Here is a 19,510-nt window from a genome sequence, read left to right as displayed (position 1 = left end):
AGAAAAACTTCAGAATTGTTTTTATCTGAAATCGAAACTTTTTCCCCCAAAAATCGGGAACTTTTTTTCCAAAAAAAATCGAAAATTCTTTCCCGAAAAAATATCGAAAACTTTTTCCAGAAAAATCGGAAACTTTTTTTTCAAAACAAAAGTAAAAAATAATATAATACTGACAGTACACCATAATATCATGTACACACTCAATCCAGTCCACAAAACATGTGGTGCATTGGTGAGAGACCTATCATGGTCTCCCACCCTAGAATCCACCGCATTTTTGTGCCTAAAGATAATTTCCATTATTATAGTGTGTTCAAAAAATATGAATCAATAAAATAAGAGAAAAAGGAATATGCACCGACAATGTAAAATAATTTTACACTATCAACTCATACCAACCATGTTTTCCGCCATCAATATCGATTAATCTGATCTGTGATTTTTTTAAAATGTTTAACTAATGTCTTGGGACACTTTTAATATTTTCCTTAGAATTATTGAGATACAAATAAATCTTGATACATACTCCTTGAAGATTGAAAGTTTAGTTTGTTGTAAAAGAAACATGTTTGATGATAAGGTATGTTAAAGAAGTACCACATCGGTTGTAAGATGATCTAAATATATGTTTATAAAGTAGAGACAATCTTCACCTTAAAAGTCAGTTTTATAAGGATTAGATAGACCAAAAACTCAATTCTAAGAGAGTCCTGGGTTCAAAATTGAAGTAATGCTAATTGCTAATGACTCTGTTGGTAGATGGTAAAAGCCAGAACGGTGATAGTTTAAAGGAGTTGTGAAGCCTCGATATTCCAAAAATGACCAAGAATTATGTCCGACGCATATCCAATACCAATACGCGTCTGATACGCGTATCAATATTTGAGTATACTTTGTTATAAATTAGTGAAGAAGACGATAAACATGATGAAGTTGAGAATGAATAAGATGAATGTTTATCATCATTTCTCATTCAATGAAATATTTCAAACCCTTCACATGCGTTCCTATTTCAAACCCTTTATTATGTTACACATAATATAAGATAAAGGATTAACCTGTAAACGTTTATAGAGATAAAAATATGTGTGGGAAAAAAAGATAAAACGAATATGTTACGATCTTGGTTGTCTTAAACTAGTGTGTGTTTACCATCTTGGTAGTGGATGGTTATGGACTTCAGTTTATAGATGGATCTGGATTCCCTACACCAGGGACCAGTACAGTCACGCAGTTATGGTGTTATGGACCTTACAATTGAGGTCGGAATGTAAAAATTAATAAATCAAAAAATAAATAAAAATTATATTACATATTGAATGACTAAGATTACCCTGCAATTACTATCTGACCGACTGTAGGAAATCGGTTTCCATTTATAGACATGGAATAGTTGTTAATTACTTTATTGGATACTTTTACACTATCGATATTTTAAATATCTCTTTTAAATGTTTTAAATATTTAATTTTATTTATGCCCTTATTTATAATGAGAGAGAATATCAAAAATAAATAAAATAGTTGAATTAATTGTAATTAAATAAGGGTATCATGAAATAAATTTAATTTTATAAGAATATTAAATGAAAATAGTTATGTGCAATATGCTTCCTTGATCTGTGTGATTTTTTTCAAAGTATTATATAATAATATATGAAAATCAATTTTAAAAAAATACAATACTATTAAACTATTATACATTTTTAATAAAATATTTATAAAAAAAATAGTGCAAAATGTAAATGTCAATAAATATATGAACTTTAGCATGAGGTTAATAATAGTTTTGTTCATAATTTTCATGAGTCAAAGTTAAAATCTTTGATATTTTTTAATTCTATTAAAATGATATAATATTTTTTAGTTGATCAATTTATTTTTAACAAAAATGTGGATAACAGTACGGATATGAATTTTTAGGTACCCATAAGATATAAGTACGAGTACAAAAATTATTATTCACGCAGGCATGAAGATGGATAAGAATATTTTTTTTTAAAGTCTTATGTATAGAAATTGATATTATATATAGTATCCTACTCGGAACTTACCATATATAATTACCATTCCTACTTTTTATACCAACTATCATTAACTTTTATTATCTCATCACTTGGCTAAATATTGAACAAGAGAACCAAAACATCACTGAATATTTATCACATTATTTAAGCCTAAATCATAAAATTAAATAAACATTTTGGTTATAACCATTATTTATGGGTTCTGCTAACATGTGCCATAATGGCACATTTTAAGGTGCATTTAATTAACTAATATCTCATTTAATATACTTCAAAAATAGCAATAATCAACTTTATTAATTAAAAGATATAGTTCACTATATTTATTACCCATTTAAGAAAAGGGTTTTGTTAACATGTGCACATAGGACACATGTTAAGGTATCTTAATATAGAAATTCAACATTTAATAATATAAAAAATTTAATGCTTGAAAAGTTAAAATGCACAAATTCTAAAACATAACTTCTATTTTTGATTCTTTAACATGTGTCATATATGCACATGTTAACATTCTCCTTAAAAAAATTGCATAGACAAAATATGATACTTGTCAAATACTTGATGTATGATCACACGTTTGGTCAAAAAAAAAATTTGCTACAAAGCTTTTTTTTTTGTCAAACCTTTTTTTTAAGTTGAAAACAAAATTAAATTATAAGTAAGTATTATAAAATTCTAAAACATATTAGCAATTCAAAAGCTAAAATAGTACTAACAATCGTTACCATTACAACATAATACTATAATATTCAGTCTTGTTCACCGAGAAAAAGCAAAAAACACAAGTTATCATTAATTAAGTAGTATTACCAGGAGTACTATAAGCCTGATTGTTAAAAAACAAAAACAAAAATTGGAATCATATAATTATGGTTGTATAATCATGCGCGTCATCATAAATTAAATTTGGCAGCATATAATATTTTTTCTTTCCAATTCTTTTAAATAGGTAATAAATATAATGGACCATATCTTTTAATTAATAAAGTTGATTATTACTATTTTTAAAGTAAATTAAATGAAATATTAGTTAATTAAATGCACCTTAAAATGTGCCCTTGGGGCACATGTTAGCATTTGCCTTTCCCATTTTACTCAACAAAATCTTTGACTTGATTTTGCTTCTTGCTCGTTTAGAGAGTTGATTCAGCCTTGACTCTTAAATTCTTAGGTCAATGTTCTTCCAAGTTAATAAGTGCTTATAAAACTATATTACAAATTTGGTAAATTGGACAATTAACTCAACCTGGCATAGTGTCAACAAGGTAGCTCACTTCATGACCAACCAACCCTCTTGATTCCGACTGGATGACAGTCGAGTGAATCCTCATATATCTTAAAGGCTCCATCAATCATGTGCTCGTCATTCAACCAGCCCAAGCAGGACAACCTTTCTCTCTTTGTGCATACAATGATGCAGATTGGGCAACTGATCAAGAAGACAAGCGATCTACATCCAGCTCCTGCACTGAGGTTGAGCGTCGAAGTACAGCCAATACTACTGCAGAGCTATGTTGGATACAATAATTACTCTCTGAACTCAGTGTGGTATCTTTGGCTCACAACTCAATTAATGAAGAAGAAAATAGATCATGAATTTTAACACCAAATAGAATCTAAGCCATGTTTCTGGTGCTAATATATTTGACAATAATAGCTCACAAATTAGTTATATTCATTCCACATTATATATCATGACAATGACAATAATAGCTCAATAATATCATTAATCAGTTTGCATCATATATTTAGAAATTATATAAAAGGAAATTGTTCATAAAACTACTATATCAACTCAACATTATATATATCATGACATTACCATAGATATGTAAATGCAAAGCTCAATAACTATAAGTCGAGTTGTTAATCAAGACGCAGCACGTGACCAAAAGTTTGTTCTAAGCTGGAATGCATCCTCATCCTCGCTTTGTTCTTCTTGATTTGGACAAGCAAATGGTAAACACACCATGGAAAGCTCAGAAAATGGTCCCTATTCATATCTTCATTGTATAAACCATAGTAACTATGATGGTAAGTAACATAGTACCAAGCTGAAGCTTTTGCATATGCATCATCACTCCCAGAATCTACACCGGTGCCACCTTCATTGAACCAACTACTCGCCTCTTTCCTTAAGGACCTTACAGCCATAGTTATCGCATCTGCATTCCTTCTTTTGGTGAAAGATTTTGACATTTTCATAATATTACCACCAAGGATTTCTGATTCGGTTTTGATACCATAGTAGTCCATCAGGTTTCCCAACTTGTAGTCATAATTGGTTTTATGATAGAAGGCATCATCAATATAATCCATAAAGCCTTTGAATTCCATGTCGCTATCATAGGACTGTTTAGCCACTTCAAGTGTGAAGGATTTAATCGAACCATCTTTTGTTGAAATTCCTTGAATTTCCCTGAAGAGTTTTCCTATTATATTATTTGATTTGTAGGTGGGTTTGTCATGCTTTTCCATGAAGTCTGGATATTCTTTGGCGTAAAGATGACTCGGTATTTCTGCTGGGATACCGGTTTTTGGAAAGTCGACTGCTATTGAGAATAGCTTTGCAAGTTCAATACATGGCTCAGACATTGCTTTAAGAGGTTCTTTATCTGCAAAGACAGTGTGTGCATTGGCAATTATTCCTAGTCTGTCATTGAATATGTAATTGGTAAAATGCTCCTCCACCTCCTGCACCATAAAACCGAGTTATGAATACGAACACTGCAATTTTTCATGAAGGTTTTTTCTACTAGAAATAGTAAAATGTATGAAAATAGGATATTTGATCAAGCAGACCATATATATGGGAAGTGCAAGATTGTTATTTCTATAAGCATATCTTAAATTGCATGTTGCAGAAAAAAAAGTGTGAATCTATTAAAAATTGCAGGAGTCTTTTTATTGAAACGGTGTAAAATTTGGATAAAATTGTTGCGAGTCCTTTATCAAGAAAAATAGCAAAGAATGTAAAAGCAACTACAAAGATCACATTAACAAAGTTGCTAAAACCGTACAAAAAATGCTAGAAAATTTTCTTACGGATGTAAAGCTCAAAAGAAAATACCTGAATTTTGACATCATGATCCGATACAATAGGCTGGGCAGAATCATACTCCATTGGTTCAATTGTTCTAGGTGGAATCAATTCAGAATCCCAACAAACAAAGTAGATGTCCCCGTCTAGATCACTTCCCGAACATTCATTTGGATGCGGCCTGGTATTATAAATGTTAGATCAGCATACGATCCTATAAACTTAGTGCTTTTTGATCATGCATAATGGTTAAGATATTGAAGAATATACCTTACCTGTCACCTTATTGAGGGAATACAATACAATCTACCATGTGGCGCAAAGCTGGCACCACCACGGCCTTCAAAACACGAACATCGCCTGGGTGCAAGCAGGGATTTTTCGCAACTACAACCTTGCCTTTAACAACACGAGAAAGACTACTGTTGAGACTATTGTTAGAATATTGAACAAAAACTTCACCATATTCTAGGGTTCTAGTTTCATCTAGGACGCCCATCATTGCTCTTCCTTTTGGAATAAATATCCTAGTTTTTTGTCGCAATTCCAACAACTTCGATGCCCTAAATGTCTGCAGCATCATCGAAAGAAATGGTTCAACATTAGGCATGTAGCCACAAATAAGCATCTCCTTCAGAATATTAGTGACCTCCCCGGAAAACATCAAGTCCAAAACCTCGTGCGCTTTCGTTGAATCTGTTAGCATTGTGTTCAGTTGATCAACAGCTTCTTTCTGTTTTTTCTCGAAAACACCGTCCTTGACACCGAGAGTGGATAAGAGAGTAACCAACTGCCGATTCAGATAACAAGGCTGAAACTTACTACATGCCAAAACATCCAATTCTATGATATTCGCCTTAAACTTCTGCATGCTCTTCCTCAGTGACAACTTCACTGATGAGGTTGGATCAACAGCCACAACTCCTTTGAATCCGCCATACCGAATCTGAAAGGCGGATGGCATAGAATCATAACCACATTTTTTAGCCACTGTCCTGGCAAGTTCAAGAGATATTTTCCCAATTCCATCAGAGAAGACATATTCGATTGCACCATGCTTAACCTTCACGTCAGGAATCATTTCAGTTTCATTCCTGCTAAGGTTTAGAGTTCCGGTAGACGAACCGAAAGATAGTCCGAGCCTAGAAGCATACTTAGCTACATTTCTTATCTGGCTAAAATCTCCCGTAGAATACCTTATGCCTTCGGCTGTAAGCCAAGTTGCTGCACGAGCAAACATCCATAACGAATTTTCACGCAACTGGCTTGATGAGAAAGCTAGAAATTCAAACTTCTTATCACCAATCACTATGCCATTTCTTATGATGGAAAGAATTCTATAGTATATCTCAGTTCTCCCACTCTCAGAAATGCGTGAAGATAAATCTGCTGAATATAGTCTATCCAACTCCTCGTCAACAAATGAAACACGCAGAAAGTTATCAATATATCTATCGAAACTACGGAGAACACGATTCGAGACATTAATCTCTGGACCACAAAAGTATACTTTGCAAGGTGTTATCAGAACCCTGTGAACATATACCAACCCGTCATCCAAAGATATAGTCGGGGACCGAGGTGGATTTTTTGAATTAAGATACATCCTGTACTGATCTTTCAGCCATTTTGCGGGTTCATAACAGAAATCCTTTGAATAGTACATCTTTTCCAAAGCATGCTCGATAAACTCAACATTTATTCTAAGTGGATCAACTAGACGATAGAAATCATCGTCAAGTTCAGAACCTGAAACACAACCATGTTGCACCAACGAATTAACTTTAAACAAAATATGATATGGAATATAAATGCCTTGAGGAGGAGCAACAATAGGGACAACATCCAGATTGCGCGAAAAAGGTGATACGTTCTCCAAAGTGTATCGCCCCTCAATTTCCTCAAAACGAACAAAGTTTTCCCTGAAATTTGGAAAACCTCCGTCACTAGGAAGCTCTAGACATAAAGCCGAAGACTGCCCAATACAACTGGAAGGAGTGAAATCTATCGAACGGATCCATTGTTCATCAGGGGAATTTTTATAATAATTCTTCAAAGGATCTTCATATATATTATATACATCAACCGAAGTAGGAATATAAAGCTCAAAAATCCGAGGAGCACCAATTAACTACGAGCAGAAGAGAAACAAATAAGTATAGCACACACAAACCTAATGTAATTGGCATATTAAATTTGGTTTAAAACACTAAATAAAAAGTTGAATTCAACAACCTGAATCAGAAGATACTTTGCAGTTTCACCACGCGGTCGATGTAGCTCAATCTTCCAAACGTTCTCATATGAAAGCTCAAGTTTGAACTTTTTATCTTCATGGCTAATGATGAATCGCCACTTTCTAATTCCACTCCCAAACTCTACACGAACATCTACCTCTCTCCATAAAACGGAGAATCTCTCCTTTGAAATCAGACAGCCAAAATACAGCTTCACATCATCCAAACTGTCGAAAACTGCTCTTGGCTTCGAATCAATATCTCTTTCCATTTCCTGAACGTTTAAGTAGGAGCTCCCATACCGCAATGTTGATGAACTTCTGTTAGATAAGGATATCATGTATGTAGCATGTTTTGCATTAGTGAATTGAATAATTGCAAATGCTTCTGGAACACGGCCTTTTCCTACTCTTATCTTCATAGCATCGACACTTCCTTCACCGGTATACTGCTCTACAAATCTCTTTACATCAGACACATTCACCGTAGAAGGGAATCCGGACAACTGAATTGTTTTACCGTTAACCATCCTCGATGATAACTCTTTACTGTCATACAACTTCATCAAGTTAAAGATGTCAATCCAAATTTACATTTTACAAGCATAATCATTGATTTTATAGGGTCAAAGCAGTGAAATTTATAAACTAATAAGGATATACACTTAAATATTCATGCTTATGGTTCATACAATCAAACCATAGTCAAACTTTGCAACCACATTCATATTACACGAACATACCTATAGCGCGATGAGAATATAGTTTTTGCTCATTTGATGAATGAGACACATTTCTCAACTGAAATTTGAATATTATGTTCCAGAATAAGGAAATAAATAAAATATCAACTCTTCACAACGCAACGCAACTCTTCACCCCGTCTCGTATGGAAACTAATAACCTCTGACATAAGTTCTCGAGCTACAGAAGGAAACTAACCAAAGCAAGCGCTACAATGTTTTTGTGCGTTGGCGCGAATCATCACGGATAAAAGTTTGTTTGCCATAAAAAGTGTAGTTAGATGACACAATACACAATACATTATTCCATTTTCTCACAGCAAATAACTTTCAAGAAAATGTAGTCGTTACTAGAAATTCAACCCTAAAATGAATAAGTGGAGTATTCAGAGTTCGAGCTCCGACTCCTACATATAAATTGCTATGTACCTATTGACTGAGCTAAACTCACGATGACTCCATTAAACAACTTTTAATCCCTAGATTACTGGACAAATAAGCATTTTGGAAAGAATTTTAATTTAGATATTTATTCAAATTAATAATAGTCCGCGACAGTGATATAAATCATGACATCAAAGTTTCTAATGTCTCAGTAAGTTCAGTGCAACACCAAAGCAACCTAAATCCAAAAGCTTCATTTTGGTAATAAATTGATCCCTCCAAGTATTATTATTATTTGAAATTTTGTAATTTATTAGAACTGGTTCAATAAATTTTCACTTCCATTTTTACCCTAATACCAAAACTGACCCCTTCAAAGTAAAAAATTAACACCTTATCCAAAAATGATGAAACTCAGAAAAAGAAGCACATGACCACCATTTTAGGAGCAACAACACCAGTGACATAAGAAGAAAAAAAAAATATATAAAAAAAATAAACAAATAAAAAGAGATGTATATTTAAGTGCATATCCTTATTTAAGTATGGATTTGAGTAAAGATGTGATAAAAATCCATACAACCTGATAGATGTGATAAAGAGTATGTTTGTTTCTGATTTTTTTAAAAAATCTATTTTTTCGAAAAAAAAAATCTATTTCTTTTATCTCACTTATGTTTTGTTTCAGATTTTTTCAAAAATCATTTTAGTAAAAAAAATCATTTTTTTCATCTGAGAATCTATTTTCAATAGTTTTTATCAAAATCCATTTTTTTTATCACTCTTAAAAAATAGATTTTTATGATTGTAAACAAACGGCAAATAACTTTAAATTTTCTTCGAATTCTCTACAAAAAAATCTCTAGATTATTTTAAAAAAAAATCCATTTTTTCAACTGAAACAAACGGACCCAAAAATCCATACTTTACTCAAATCCATACAACAAAAAATGAAGATGTGATAAAAATTAAAACTTTATAGATCATAAAAAATGTCCACAACCTGATTAAAGCATCTTGCATTCTATACAGCAAAGTACTTCAATAATCACACATTAACAAGAACCATAAATGTTTTTTAGGGTATATTATGAATGAGAAAATAATCACCACTACTCACTCACCTTGAGAAACTGAGATTGAAGTAAATGTGTTGTTGAGGATGAACTATGAAGAATGTGAGAGAGAAAAGAATGAATGTCTTCAATGCCAGCTCAACACTATACTCTCTCTCAAATGAGTTCCAAAATTCCAATACTTATAGTACAACGATCAATCTTCTTGTCCACGTTTTCTTTCTTTTATTTATATTTATTTATTTGTTTATTTATGTTTGTACTCCCTCCATTTTAAATTTAAAATAATATCTTGTAAAGTTTTTGCATACATGTTAAAAAATAAAATTATTGTTATAAAAAAGATTGTATTTTTATTGAAATAATTTTATTAACTATTGGATAAAATGATGTGCCATGAAAAACCAAGAGGTATTAGCATTCTCTCTATTATTTTCCAGCAAGCTACAGCTGGCCTAGAAACACATGTCAAAGTCTATCTCTTTCTCTACTTACAGGTTCTACATTGAAGAGGCTAGGATGATCCTTCATAAGTTTTTTTTTTTCTTTTTTTTTTTTTTACGCAACACTTCATAAGTTCTCAACTCCAATTACTCAAGAAAATGCTTAAAACTTGAGGTAAAAGCAACCAAATTTCACTTGTAAAATTATTGTTTCGTTTTCGTCATTTTGGATTTTTTTTTTAATCGAGTAATCTAATGACTAAACTCACACGCTTTAAATGTGTATTAAAATTAAACTATTGGTAATAGATTCCCAATCAATTTTATTCAATGCAATGTCGTCACTTAACGTGGCCACCTCTTCCGGACAAGATTCGAACATTGATTTGCCACGTTGTGAGATAGTCTACCGCCTTTCTCACTAAACTCAACTCTTGTTGGGATACACATCTCATCATTGAATGAGTCATATTCACCCAATTATTACCATAATCAAACTAACAATTTTCATAAAATAATTATAAAGTCTAAAACAGAATGCAACATGTCACAGCATAATTTATAACTGAAAATCATATATGTACAAGTACTTTTGAGTAGCAACTTCCATACATGACATGGAATATTAAATTAAGTATATTGAAGAGCATAATTAAACTTATATAATGACATAGAAAAACAACCATAACACCATTCACCACCAAATTTCCTGAGCTTAGCATAAACTTTTTTTATCTGAAACACATGCTAAACCTTGAATCAATCTCACTATTTCGGCAGTATCATCAAGATAGTACTTAGCCTTACTCGGTTTCCGACAAACGGTGCAAGCAAATACTTCAGCTTTCGGCGCTATTGGACCGTTCATCGAACTCGTGATAACCTCAAACATATCTTCATCAGATCTGTCATCTCCTATACACAAAACAAAATCAGGTGACATTCCCTTTTCTTCCATCGATGAAAGTAAGCGTTTTGCTACTAATCCCTTGCTCACACCCTGCATGTATACATATATGTATTTATTAGAGGCTATAGTTAGTGTGCAAAATAAAACCACGAAGACCGTGTTTAGATAAAAAACTTATAGCATAATCGATTATCATATAAGTGTTTATGTATAAGTTATTCTATAACAAAAGATAAAGTCAAATTTATTTCATATAAGCTATGAATTGTTTTCATAAACTATTGTGGAGAGCTTATAAAAATAAGCTGGAAACTTATGGACATATTATAAGCTGTTGTTTTCATACACTCTTCAAAACAGCCTCACAAATGTTTATATCAGTAGATAAGCTCAAACAAGCCCTAAGTGATTAATATAAAAATTTGGTATTTCGCAAAAACATAATATAGAATCAGTTGATTCAAAAATCCATTGATGATGCAGTTGCTAATATCAATATCTAGTGTATTGAATGAAACTATGGTTAAAAAACTGATACTTAGAATGTTATACACACCTGTGGTTTAACCTCTACATAATTTTGGCCACTTTTGACAGTTACAGGTTCATTTGCCAGAACACTCTCGAGATGATCGAGAAGTTCCTTAGCTTGGCATGATCCAAAATCTGGATCTGCATCTTCATAACACCAAACAAGTGCAGTCTCCTTATCTTCAATGGTGGATCCATCAGTTGTTTCCGTATAAAGTTTCATCACAGGCACTGCAATTTGTTTCCAACTACAATCTGTTGCAGGAACACAAGTTTCCCATTCGTCGTCTCGCTTCATTCTGAAACCACACACATCATATAAAAAATAATGTCAGTCACTACATATCCAAATGAAAGCACCGGTCTTAAAAAGGTTAGAAGCAATGTTTTAAAAACCGGATCGGATAGTTCAACTGTGATTGAACCAATTGAACCAACAAAATCATGACCCAAAGGTCTCGTTGGTTCAAGCTCCGGTCCAGTTTTTAAAACATTGATAGAAGCCTTAAATATAAATCTTACCTCAGAAAGTAGCCGTGCTCGGCCGCGATTCCCAGATTCTCGCAAGGAGAAAACCATTCAGATAGTGTCTTTCGGCTTCTGGCACTAACAAGAAACACCATGTTGTTCTTATCTTTACACAAGCTATTAAGAATTTCAATGGATTTAGCTATTGGACTCTTATCAATGGAAACCTGAGGCATTAGTGTACCATCGTAGTCTAGAAGAATAGCCCTATTTGTTGTCCGTTTGTAAGCCGAAACTATGTGATCCATCGAGAGCTTCCTAAAGTTTGGGTCGAGTGCTACGACTTTAAAACTTAATCCAAACCCAATTCCCCACCACCTTCGTCGTACATGATCAAAACAAGCCCTTTCCAAATCTTGTAAAAAGCTACGAGCCCAATACCCGACATCATGAGTACTAACATATCTATAATGCTTTTCATGCCGAAGCTCTTTTTCTGAATCAGCCATTCCTAATGCAGAATCCATCGCATCGGCCACAGCATCAATATTCCACGGGTTCACTCTGATTGCTCCACTTAAAGACGGAGAACAGCCGATGAATTCAGACACAACTAACGTGCTTTTTTTCTTAGGGGAGGAACCTATTTTCAAAACTTTATCCAATGTTTCGTTTCCTTGACGACCGACTATATATTCGTACGGTATGAGATTCATTCCATCTCTTACTGCAGTGACTAAACAACACTCGGCAACAACATAGTAAGCAACTCTCTCATAAAACTTCAAAGGCTTCTCAATCAAAATAACAGGATCATACCCTGGTCTCCCAAATGTTTCGTTGATCCGTTTTGCCGTTGCAATTGTCTCGTCTTGCATTTCTTTCACATCTTTCCCCCGTCCCCTAGCAGGATTCGCTATCTGAACCAATACCACCTTTCCTCGATACTCGGGATGCTGAACGAGAAGTTGCTCCATGGCCAAAAGCTTCAAACTTATCCCCTTAAATATATCCATATCATCCACACCAAGCAACATTGTCCTACCTTGATCAGAAAACTGTTGAATGAGCTCACAAACTTTTTCCTCGGTTTCTCGCAGCCTTAAAACCGATTGAATCTGACCCATATGTATACCAACAGGAAGAATCTTGATATTAACTGTCCTACCATAATACTCAATCCCAATATACCCTCGCTTTGATTCATAGGTAAGACCTAGCATCCGACTACAACACGAGAGGAAATGCCGTGCGTAATCAAAAGTATGAAATCCGATCAAATCGGAATTAAGTAAAGCTCTCAACAGCTCTTCCCTAATAGGCAATGTTTTGTAGATTTCTGATGAAGGAAATGGACTATGAAGAAAAAATCCAAGTTTGACCCTATTAAATCTCTTCCTCAAGAAGGTTGGTAACACCATAAGATGATAATCATGTATCCAAACATAATCATCTTCAGGGTTAATAACTTCCATAATCCTATCAGCAAAAATCTTATTAACAGATACATAAGCTTGCCACAAAGACCTATTAAACCTACCACCGAGTCCCGGCGACAAAGGTAACATGTAATGAAAAAGTGGCCATAATTGTTGTTTGCAAAAACTATGATAGTACTTAGTAAACATCTCAGGTGGAAGAAAAGTAGGAACACATTTGTAATTCTCAAGAAGTATCATTGAAACCTCATCTTGTTCATTTAAAGGAACATCTTCTTTTAAGCAACCAACATAAATAACCTCAATATCTTCATCACCTATTCCATCTTTCAATTGAAGTAATGAATCTTCATCCCAATCAAAAGACCAAAAACTCCTATTACCATCTTGATTCTTTTGAGCTTTTATAGGAAGCTGATTAGCCACTATTATGATTCGGTCACGGTGTACCGAAGAAGATGATAGATCAGAAGCCACACTCTCCACTTGATCATCATCAACATTAACATCAGATATCAAACCAGCAACAGTCATAATCCTTGGAATTCTTCTGTTTATTAAACCAAATGATGGTGTTTCACCAGAAGCTAACTCTACTAGATTTGAATAAGATCTTGAAACCATTTTCTAACCACAAAACCTAACAAACACTACTTTTTCAATCCAAGTTAACCAAAAGGATCTTGAAAAAGACAATTTTTTGAGATTTGGGTCAGCTAATACTAGTTCTAAACTTTGTGAAAGAAAAGTTACAAAGCATGAAATGACAAGAGATACAAGTTGTGAATCTATGATGAGAAACAAAGGAAAGCATCAAAAGGGTGTGAAGAACTTGTTTAAAGATAATAACCTTAGAACAGATTGATTTCATAAAGGAATAGAACAGAACAGATTCAGATCAGAAAAAACAGAAACAGAAACAAAAACAAAACACAATAGATTGATGTCAGAAACAGAATAGCTTAAAAGAGCAAAAGGGAATAGAAAAAAGATAAAAACAAGAACAGAAAATGAAAATTAGTTAAACAGTTTGAAAGAAAATTACCAGTTTTAGTTGAAACTTGAATTTCAATTCCACTTTGATTTAGTGGATATAGTGGAGAAGAATATTAAAAGATTTTAATGTGATTGGTTTTTCTTTTTTTAGAAAAAATTGAATTTATCTTTCAATGACTTCTCCTTGATCACAATGGCCACCCAACTCCATAATCTCTCTTTCTCTCTCTCTACACTGAACAAAAACAGCATGCAACAGTGTTATAATCTTTTTAGAAGCTTACTTGTTTTCAATTTTTCAAATGGAAAACAGATTCTTTGCAGTACTAAAATGCCGCATTCACGTATTCGGCACATTTTTTATCGTTGGATTAAGATTAGACGGTTTAAATTTTCATATAATTTTAAAATATATAATATTAATCTAAAATTTGAACCGTCAAATTTTGATCTGACGATTAAAAATATGTTGAATGTATAGATGCAACATTTTAGTTACTCTAGACAATCCTGATCTGTTTAAATGAGTCAACTACTAAAATTAAATTAATTTTTAAATTTTAAATTAAGAGAAAATGTGGAATGTTTTAAGCTGTTGGATGAATGATGAAGGGTTTGTGGTAATCTAAATGAACGGTGGTGATTATGCGGTTGATTATGTGTTATGTGGATGAGGTGTATTATATAATTTGCTGTTGAGTTTGTTCTTATCCTTTGTCTTTCGGCAAGTCCGTCACCGAGGATTAATTTATGTTTATTGTGGGGCCCACTTTGGAGACTTGTCTGAAATTATCTGAATTCCTCGTTGGTCGTGCCACGTTTTTTACATTCATTGGTTGGAGAGACGAACCGTACACGTGGACTGTTTTAAACCCTTCTTTAACATCGATATTCCATAACGTCTTGAATCAATGAATTTCATAATTCGTATTTTGACAAAATTTACATTACTCATCAAATCAAAAGAGTGTTTATCCTCTTTGTTTTTCTTAAAGGAATATATTAACATGTGTTTCTGTTTTAAGATGTAGGTTAAAGAAATTCAATACAAGAATTGTAACTTTGTAAGCCCTTCGTCCCTAAGTATAATATCTAGTTGGCTTAATTACATTCCCCTTAAAAAAATTGAATGAATATGTCCCTTAAAGAAGAAATTTTTTTTGAATAAGTCCTTTAAAGACATATTTATTAATCAGTTTTGTCCTATTTGAATTTTTTTTTAGGGATCAAACTGATTAACGGAAATGTCTTTAAGGGATCTATTCAGTTTTTTTTCTTTAAGGAACCTATTCGGACTGTTTTATTTATTTAAGGGATCAATCTAAAACTAAAAATGTTTTTAAGGACCATTTTACTAATTAAGTTTATCTAGTTTGACCTGTACGTATGTTAATGTATAATTTTGATTACTAATATTTTAAGGAAAAAGTTAACATGTGTTCTAAGTTAGAACACATATTAAGAAACTCAATTTAGAAATATCAGCCTAAAAATATGTGCATTCAATTTGGTAAAAGTGAAAATACTACTTTTTTCAATTCAATGTAAATTTTCCACTTTTGAGTTTTTTACCTTCTTCCCTCAGGACACATGTTAACAAGATCCTATCTTTAATTGTCTATAATTAAAAATTATAAAAACTTAATATTTTAAAAATACTCATCAAAATAAATTAAACAAGATCTTAAATATAATTTATATATGGGTCATGTTAACTTGTGCCTAAGGGCACATGTTAAGCTACCTAAAAATAGAAATATATAGCACTTAATGATACAAAGAATTTAATGTTTAGAGAATTGAATACAACACAAGTTCAATAAATATTTTCCACATTTATCTTCTTAACACGTGCCTTAAGGGCACAAGTTAACATTCTCCTTTATATATTATTAAATAATACGATCAAAATAAGATAAATAAATAGTATATTTTAGTCAAAGTAACTCTTATAAAAAGGGACGGAGAAAGTATATGTCTTATTATTTTTGTATTTAATTTTTTTTAAAATAATTTTTTTTTCAATGCAAATTTTTTATCTTTGGATTGTTAAGAGCCTTTTCTTAAAATAAGTGGACATTTTGATTACTTTTTTATTTTGAAATAAGTGTTATTTTTGAGAGAAAAAAATTGTTTCAAAATAAATTTTATTTACACTTTTTAATGTATGTTGTATGTTAATTTTTTTTCATAATGATTATTGTGTATATTATTTCCAGAACACTATATTAATATGGTTATTTGATGTCAAATGAGTTTAGACACCCTTTATGAGTGGTCAAATGCAATTTTTATGCCTCAAAATTAACGATTTGCGTCTTTTTTTATATGTCGTTAATCTTTATGTGTCGTAATAGCATATCAAATGATTTTAGATTTGTCTGAAATTTTTCACGAATGATCTATATGATATAAACTTTCAATCCAAACGTGAATTTTATAAAATTTATATCGGTTAAAACGTTATTGAGAAGTGTAATATTTGGTGTCAAACTAGTTGATGTCATTTGATCCTGACCCATATATATATATATATATATGGTTTTTGTGTTTTTATATTGTGGAATTTGGTAGGGTATATTTTTTACGAGTAAAATATATATATTTATAGCTACAAGAAAAACAAATTCTTGCATCATATCTTTTAAAATAACAAACCAATCTTCAATATTCTAAACATATTCTTAAAATTCTAAATAAAAATATAAATCTTACATACTAATAATATCTATTTTAAATATAAATCTAAAATATATTTAAATATAAAATTTTCAAAAGATATTTAGACATTATTCTCAACATTTTTTCTCCATTTTCGTAACAATCGGTTGAGTGTGTGTTTGGTTATGAAAGTACAATTAGCTGCAACTGACATATAAAAAAGCATTTTGGATTTTGCATTCTGAAACTAAGCACATTTAGATCCTAGTTTTCGAAACACAAAAAAAATTGAAAAAAAAATAATTAAAAACCCATTTCGGACCATGCGTTAAAAAATAGACACTTTATTTGGATCCTGGGTTGCGAAACACAAAAAAAAAAAATAATAAATTGGAAAAAAATTAAAAACCCATTTCGGATCCTGCATTCCTAATTAAATTTTGGGTGTTTGAATCCTGGGTTCGAAAATTGAGGGGGTAATTTCGTCAGTTTGGGGACCTAAGTTGCAATTAAGGGGTGAAAAGAGCAATTTTCAAACTATTTTTATAATTAAGTTGACATTGGGCCCAAGAGCTTTTTTTTTGGCAGAAGTCCATTGACATTGACCCATTAACTTCATATAATATATCCATCAATAAAAAAAAATTAATATAATATATTTAATTCAAATTAAACTATTTATATTTATATAGAATCGTTTGTAATACAAAATGCATTTAATATATAAATAATTAAATTAATAACAAAAAATAAATTTAAATAATTATATAAAATAGAAATGATTTTTTTTTTGTTTCTTATAGATTTCTATATAGTGGAGGTAATCTTAGTTGAAGCGTGTTGGAAACAAAAATGTGAGTGCCTCTCGGAGACAAGATTTCAACCTTACTTAGCCACACCTTAAAAATCCATCCCTCTTCTGCTAGACCCAAATCCATCCCAATCTTGTCATAATCTGCAAAACTTTAAAATGTTTTTAGATGAAAATTGTTCCATATGAAAATTCACCAAATTTAAAAAATTGTTTGAAATTGCCAATTTTCTAGTAGTGATGTATCACATCTGAGAAGGACAAAGAAGGGGATAGAGGGAGCGGAAGTGCTAAGAGAAGGGATATAAATTGTATCAAATAGAGACTTATGTGAGTTAGAATTATTGTTTAGAAAATCGTTTCAAATAGAGAGAGGTTTGCATGATAAAAAACAAATCATTCTAAACGATCTTAATGCATCTCAATGAATATTACAACATTTATCTGAAGAAATAAAATGTAAATCCTTTCGATGGTAAATGTTTAAGACCTTAAAAATGTGTTTATTTTAAGATCTTAAGTTCAAAACATTTCGGTGCCACTTTCTATGTTGACTTAGTCCATATATACAGAAAATAAAACTTGAATTTCTTTTATCTCTCCAAATGAACCATCTCGAGATAATGTTTTGATATAAGAAATCATATGATTATAATTCAAAGCCTTCTTGAAAAATTTCTTTATTAGGTCAGTAATATTGAGAAGAAAATTATTCTTATAATGTGTTGCATATACGTCATGAAGTTTTTTTTGAACAAGATATACGTCATGAAGTTATGTATGGTAAAGAGAAACAAACTCAACATTGTGAGAAAAAGAGAGAATAGAGAAATGTTAACTTTGATTATTGAATGAATGAATGAAGAATTCAATTACAAGCAAACTTATATACTAGTAGCTAAGCTCTAACAAACTATGCCAGCTAGGCATTGGGACAAACTAATCTACATAAAACACACTATAGTTACAATGCACCAGTTACTTCCTGCACAAGTAACTTCACTAGTAACTAAGTGTTCAACAATACGCACAAATGAACACAATAATATTTGTAAAACAAAGCGGTGAGATGAGTAACTCAACTGATTAAGTTAGTTGAGCTATAAGGGTTAAGAAGTTGGAGGTCCAAGATTCAAGTTCTGACAAGGAGAAAAATTAACATTGGGACTTAAGGGAAGTCTAAAACAAGGGTGATCATTATATTGGAATAAGATTACTAACACAAATTGTTTGAACTCTATATCTTCCTTTAAAATATTAAGACATAAAGGCATGTAGGTAATGTATGTCCCATTATTATTTATATATTGATATTGATTAACATAAATTTTTTCGTTAGATTTCTTTTTTTTTTTTGACTAATTTTCGTTAGATTTCTAACTCCCACTTTAATTAGTATACTAACAACGAACTTGCTTAAATATGAGACTTAATTTACACATATATTTGATTGAACACTAGAATGTACTTTCACTCCTCTATTAAGCCGAATTAGGATTTGATACTACTGTTGAAACCGGAGGTGACCTAAAACACTAGGTAATCATCACATTATACTCTATTAAAAAATCACCTCATTAAACTAAAAACAACTAATAAATGGTTTTGACACTACATTTATATGATACTCAAAATCATAATACATTAAGACTATGAATTATTGTAAAAAAAAAAAACTATGAATTATCTCATTTATATATTATACTATATATTTTTTTATGCAAGGTTAGACTTCTAAATTAA

General features: G+C 31.6%; 1 protein-coding gene and 1 pseudogene across 1 annotated transcript; both read right to left on the bottom strand.

Moving 5' to 3' along the window:
• Positions 1 to 3,694: 3,694 nt before the first annotated feature.
• On the bottom strand, positions 3,695 to 9,579 carry LOC123910814 (annotated as a pseudogene).
• Positions 9,580 to 10,479: 900 nt separating this feature from the next.
• Positions 10,480 to 15,090, bottom strand: LOC123910808 (alpha,alpha-trehalose-phosphate synthase [UDP-forming] 6-like). Its single transcript, XM_045962067.1, has 3 exons — positions 11,915 to 15,090; positions 11,418 to 11,691; positions 10,480 to 10,951 (listed from the first exon to the last, which is right to left on the bottom strand). The coding sequence occupies exons 1-3, from the start codon at positions 13,921 to 13,923 to the stop codon at positions 10,667 to 10,669; spliced, it is 2,568 nt and encodes an 855-aa protein (XP_045818023.1). The 5' UTR covers positions 13,924 to 15,090; the 3' UTR covers positions 10,480 to 10,666.
• Between the last annotated feature and the right edge of the window lie 4,420 nt (positions 15,091 to 19,510).

The sequence above is a fragment of the Trifolium pratense genome, linkage group LG1 (assembly GCF_020283565.1).
Source record: "Trifolium pratense cultivar HEN17-A07 linkage group LG1, ARS_RC_1.1, whole genome shotgun sequence".
Taxonomy (NCBI): Eukaryota; Viridiplantae; Streptophyta; class Magnoliopsida; order Fabales; family Fabaceae; genus Trifolium; species Trifolium pratense.
The sequence above is the reverse complement of the archived record's forward strand: the minus strand, read 5'-3'. Positions and strand labels throughout refer to the sequence as shown.